This window comes from Thamnophis elegans, chromosome 2, assembly GCF_009769535.1.
Source record: "Thamnophis elegans isolate rThaEle1 chromosome 2, rThaEle1.pri, whole genome shotgun sequence".
Lineage (NCBI taxonomy): Eukaryota > Metazoa > Chordata > Lepidosauria > Squamata > Colubridae > Thamnophis > Thamnophis elegans.
The window spans coordinates 65,521,683-65,527,682 of record NC_045542.1 but is presented as its reverse complement, the minus strand read 5'-3'; the positions used below and the strand labels follow the sequence as shown (position 1 = coordinate 65,527,682).

The 6,000-nt window shown below is 41.9% G+C and overlaps 1 protein-coding gene and 1 long non-coding RNA gene across 2 annotated transcripts in view; one reads left to right on the top strand and one right to left on the bottom strand.

The window, feature by feature from the left end:
* Nucleotides 1-1,072: 1,072 nt before the first annotated feature.
* On the bottom strand, nucleotides 1,073-5,200 carry LOC116503066. The gene is made up of 2 exons (XR_004254648.1): nucleotides 4,723-5,200; nucleotides 1,073-1,131 (listed from the first exon to the last, which is right to left on the bottom strand). It is a non-coding gene; the product is annotated as an uncharacterized LOC116503066 (long non-coding RNA).
* Nucleotides 5,201-5,303: 103 nt separating this feature from the next.
* LOC116503064 (transitional endoplasmic reticulum ATPase-like) overlaps nucleotides 5,304-6,000 on the top strand; it is a 34,272-nt gene continuing 33,575 nt past the window's right edge. The window contains exon 1 of the mRNA XM_032209211.1: nucleotides 5,304-5,440. Within this exon, the coding sequence (XP_032065102.1) occupies nucleotides 5,421-5,440 (20 nt within the window). The 5' untranslated portion in view covers nucleotides 5,304-5,420. The remainder of the gene's footprint in view (nucleotides 5,441-6,000) is intronic.

Sequence of the window (6,000 nt, the reverse complement as noted above, 5' to 3'; positions counted from 1 at the left end):
TATTTCTTTATCTCACAACTTTAATTTCTTGCTTAGCACAAAAGAAGTACCATGGTGTGTGTGTGTGTGTGTGTATGTGTACAGAATGTGTCAACTCTCTTCCTCAAATGTATTCTTGAGTCCTTGAGAACTAGCAGAGGGTGAAAATGCTAATGGCACTGAAGAGTGCTGACCCCACTGAACAGACAATTACCTTGTCCCCCACTGTTCACTAAGGTAATCAGAAAAATACCCTCCTGCTGTGCTTTCCAAAACATTGCTTTGCTTACTGTACTCCATAGCATTTTGCTTGCGTTTTTTTAAAAGATACATGCAGTGGGTGGGAGTGGTTAGCAACTTTATATGATGTTGTAAAAGACATGTATCTTTTATAATACTACACAAAAAGCAAAATCCAGATATTGCTGCACAGACAGCAAGCTTAACGCAACTTTATAGCAGAAGATCAACTTTTTTTCTAAAATATCCGTCTTGTTCCAGTATGCAGCATTTCCAAGCATACACTGAAAATGGAAGTATGTACACACTCAGATAAGATAGTCTACCCAATTTATCTACCAATAACATTGCAGTAGACCTAACAGAAGCAAGACTGTTTAGAAATGAGTGAAAAACGGTCTGTTTTTTGCTCAATTTTGCCCCCCCCCAGCCCCCAGGAGCATTCTATAAGCCCCCTAAAGGCTATTCATGCCTCTTGACAAAAAACGGGCCTATTTTCTGCTCGTTTTTGCCCCCCCCCCCGAGCACTCTACAAGCCTCCTAAAGGCTATTCATGCCCTTTTTTTCCCCCAAAAAAGGTCCGTTTTCGCAAAAAACGGGCCGTATTTAGGAGGTCTGCAAAAAAAGCAAAAACTTCTTTTTAAATTTGCCTCTTCAAAATCTTGATGCGTGTTATACTCCGGTGTGTCTTATACGCTGAAAAATACAGTAATTTCCCCAGTTCACCTGGACTGACTGATTTTCATCCTGGGCTTTTTAAATTTGCATCTGAGAGTGCCAAACAGCTTGAATAGTCAGTGTTGGCTTGCCTGCATCCTCTTTATTGCTTTTTTCATAGAATGCCATCTGGTTATGCCAAGTGCCAAGGGCCCAATGCATTTTTCTCCTTCTCTCCACACAGGCTTTTTTAGGCTGTGACAAAGAATAAACAGAAGGAATTAGTTATCAAAACAAAGACTGGCAATATAATTTACATAAACCTTTGGCTGGCTGAAGAGGAAAGGCTTTCTCTTCCCACGCAATTTTTTGATGATAAAAATAACCAATCACAAAATAGTGGTGTGAATCATGTACGTTCATTGACGGTTGGAGCATTTCCTTAAACTGCAATGAATCTTAAATATGAAAAAAATCACCAATGCATTTTAAAGGACATCATGAGCATCCTTTTAGGAAAATAAAAAGTTATTATTATTAAAGCCAATACAGGTGATCCTCAAGGCTGTTTGAAGGGTATCAACATATTACGATACACTTTACACTACACTTTGGGGAGGAAATTCCAGAGGTTGGTGTTGGTACATTCTCTGCCTGCCTTGCTCTGGCTGAGGAAGCTGCTTGGATGGGCAGAGAAACATCTCGCAAACTAACAACAACAAAAATTAATCCAATTGCAATAATTCAACTTCAGACAAAACCTTCAGACAACTCTACCTGGATGATTGAGAATTTTCATCAATAAGTGATCTTCCAACGTACAGCCACAATTAGATGCAGGACTTTTGTCACTATCCAAGGCAATTGTTAAGTGACTCGTGACCAATTTTACACTGTCCTCTTTTGCTGCAGTCATTAAGCAAATCATTGTGAATCACCGCTGACTTTGCTTGTCAGAAGTTTGCTGGGGAAATCACAAATGGCAGTGATATGACCTGTGGATCCTCAACTATCTCATGGTTGCCAAACTGGATTTTGATGGTGGCCATGGAGACACTGCGATGGTGGTATGAGGATCGCCTTTAAGTCACTTTTCTCAGCACTGTTGTAACTTTGAACAGTACTAAACGAATTGAGGACTACATCTGGTTTGTAACCATCTTAAAAGGGCAACAAAGGCCAGTACAAGTAGTCCTCGATGTATGACTACACATGTGCCCAAAACTTGTTGCTAAGCGAGACAGTTGTGGGAAGTTATCATCCAGCCCTCTCCCAGAAAAATGAAATATCCTAGGAAATATTGAAAAGGCAGAATATTTCTCTGGATGTGAAAAGAAAGAAACATGTTTTAAAAGACAGAATAGCTGCCTGTAGCTTCCTGCCCATCCCCACCTTGTTAATGAGCCATTAAGAAGGCCAAGCTAGTCCACTTTACATAATAAAGGCTTCTCCACTACAGCTGCAGGGGGATGGGAGTAAAAGCATGATAATATTGGCCCCAACTGACCACATGGCATCTGAGAACTCAACCAAACCTGTATTCAAAACACAGTCCAGAGAGTTGCCCCTGCGTGGCCCTATGGGAGTCTGACAACCAATCAGAATACATTTCTTACACAGGAACAGGAAACAGAGAGGTGGGACTGAACAGGTTATAAAAAGCCTAGCAAGCCCCTTCCTCAGCCCTTCTCTTCTTCTCCACCAACAGGAAAGCATGTGATCACCTTTTCTGTTCAAGGCTCAAGCCATGTGGCCATGTCCAACAATAAACCATCTTTCCAAGCAGCCTCCATGTCTCCAGTGTCTTTTTCCCCACTTGGAGCCGAACCCAGAAGGACATTTCTTTCATCACAGTTGTTAAATGAATTTTGCTCCATTTTATTACCTTGCTTGCCAAAGTTGTTAAGTGAATCTGGCTTTCCCATTTACTTTGTCAGAAAGTCACAAAAGATGATCACATGACTCTGCAACTACCATAAATCTCTCAGAACCATTTCCCATTTTAAAAAAATTATGGAGGACCCCAGGAGAGCTTTTGTTTATATAGCTATGTTTATCAATATTTACTATATTAAAAATTAAAATGATGAATTCACTGCCACTACTGCTTCTCATAATTATTTGATGGGATTTTAATACTGTATTATTTTTCAACATAGGCTGGGAAATTTTTATTTTGTGGACCTCTCAGAAGGTTTTAGGGGACTCACAGGGGTCCTTGGACCACACTTTGATAAACACTCACATGAGCAAACTTAACTCAATTGGCATCTACTATATGCCAATAGAGTTAACCGATGTGCTTTCTGTAAACTAAAATGGTAATGAAGGCCTTCATAATCCAATAATTTACAAAAAATGATGTATTTCAATCACACAAAAAATACCTTAGCAGCACGATTTTTCAAAGCTATAATCTGCCCCTCAACAGCCTGTCCAAGCTTTTATAATAGCCCTAGTAGCTGTGGCATAATAAATAATTCAGTCTAATGCTGTGCTCAATTCAAGGTTGCATGTCCTGTTCCACAAAGATAGTGTGTTTCTCAGAAAACACTATTCATTATATTTTTTTATTTAAAAGAATAAAAGATATATCTCTTGATTACATTCAGATATAAGGATATAAGATCCAGGAATGTGATATTGACAGATATAGTATGCAAATGTACAGAGGACTGAGCATATAATATATAAAACATAGTTTATATAACAATTGTGCAGTTTAATCACATACTATTATATAATTTATATAATATGTTGAGTTTTGCAACGTAAATTATAATTATGCATTTGTGCTACATGCTTTTTACAAGTACTCAATGTCTATAATAAGTACATATATACCATGTCAAATATTTGTATGCAATCATATTTAAATCCAAAATATTTAAAGCTCGCCTTTTAGGTTAATTTTTTAATGTCTGCTCAGCCATTTGCTTTCAGTCAGTAAATCTAGACATTATAATCAACTACAGTTTTTCCTACTTTTCTCTGTTGTTTTAACATTTTTTCTTGCCATAGAAAATCTATTTAAGAGAAAAATAGAATACCAGGACAATATCTGTACTTGACTTATATGGTTATAGATTAGGCTATAGTTTCCATTGATTGCATTGGTAAATGACACTAATGGTAATAAATACTTAGCAATTTGTTACAAACAGACAATCTGCTTTCAGCCAGCAGGATTAGATTAGAATAAAATCTATGGAAATTCATTCAAAAAAAAATGACAGCGGTCTCCAGGAAAAGCTCTGTAATGCCTTGTATAAATTACTGGTACATTGAAACTATTTGCATCAGTGCTTGAAAATGATAATATCCACCAATTGTATAAAACTATGATTTATAAAAGGGGGAATAAAAGCATGTCTTATGAACTATTGATTGTTTGAATTTTCCAAATGTAGAAAAAAGATAACCAAATGATTAAGCAAGTCTGGGTTTGCAAGGAATAAATAGTTTTGAAGCCTGACCCATTCAAGATGTGGGCCATTTTACCATAATATGGCAAGCGCATCAAACAATTCTTTGTAATGTAAACTTTTCTTAAGGCACTGAACATCTCCAGAAAAATCTACAATGCGCTGGACCAAGATGCATGGAAGTGCAAAGGCTTGCAAAGTTTTTAAATGGTGGACAGAGAATTGCAAGCTTACAATTTCAAGTTCCTTACCCTACTATTCCTTACATTCAGTCTACCTACACACACAGGACCCGTATTTGCCACATCCCAGAACATCGAGAATGCCCGTCGGCCAGTCCTGTTGTTGTTGGCTTTGTTTTCTCCACGGGGCATGACTTACTGACATTTATTCTGCTTTTTCTCTACCGCCAAATACCTACCCGAGGCAAAACAACTTGCTTCTTCAGTTCTGTCACATTTGCCATGTGGTCCCTTCTGCCGCATACACAGAATTGCACGCGGGAGGTTTGGAGCCCCGTGCTTTTTCTCCGCTTGCACCCCCTCGCCTCGCTTTACATCTTGTTTTTAACCCACAAAAACAACCATTAAGGGGCAGAGAAAGCTCTTCGAGCCGCCAGCCAGAGAGATCCCGGGAGAAGGGGCGGGGGGGAGAGGACAAGGACACTTATTATGCAAGAAATGTCACTGCGCGGCCCGCAATAATTTGGAATCCGCCCTCCGTTTTCCATTTCAGAGTAGGGTAGAAGGCGGAGATCCATTCATAAATAGATCGGCTTTGTCACGGGCATTCTGGGGCTAATGGGGAGGGGCTGGCTGGAGGATCGCGCCTGCAGTCGATCGGGTTGAGATAGTGAATCTTCTCTCCTCCCCCCCCCCCCCCCCCCCACCGCAGCCAACCCAGCAATCGTCAGCCTGCCTGGGAAAGGGTTGGCACGGCTGTGGCGAAAGAGGGCGGGACAATAGGCCGAGAGAGGGGCGGGTGGGAGCAGATCTATTTTCCAGCCGCTGTGAGCAGGGAGAGAGACCGAGCAGGGCACGGCCGTGTGTTCTAGGTGCCCGAGAGGGAAAGAAAACAGGAATCAGCGGCCCAGACGTGACAAGGCTCGGAGCAGCCGACATGCCTGCCTCGGGCGGGGAGTAAGTCATCGGGCGCAGGCGGAGTCTGCGCCTTCTGCTTTTTCGCCCTCCCTTTGCTTCTCAACGCGTGGAAGGCAGCGAGGGGAAGGGGCGTTCGGGGACCCGGCGCCGAGAGTTGTAGTAGGGGTCACTTTCCAAACCCATCTCCTCTCTGCGTCGCTTTAGCTTTGGAAACAGTTACGGGGAGGGGAATGGGGGGGGGGGGGGGAGAGACGAGAAGAGATTAGGGAAAGCTCGATTTGGGCCTGGCGTGACTATTCGATTCAGCCCAGAAAAGTTTGACAGGATCCTGGAAACTTTCCCCAAGTTGAGGGTTAGCAGCTTTGCTCAACTTGGCTGGGCTACAGGGCAGCTTCTATAGGCTTGAGCGAATGCAATACAAGCTGTGTGGGACCCCTTGATTCTCAGGATGAGTAGGAGATTTTTCTAAGCAGGTTGCGCGGGGCCTTCTGACACGCTTCCTCCTAGTTGTTTGGGGAAACCCAAGCAGGGGGCAGCTGACGTTTATATCCGAGAATGATCACACAACAGGAGCACGGAGGAGGGTCAACACGACCCGG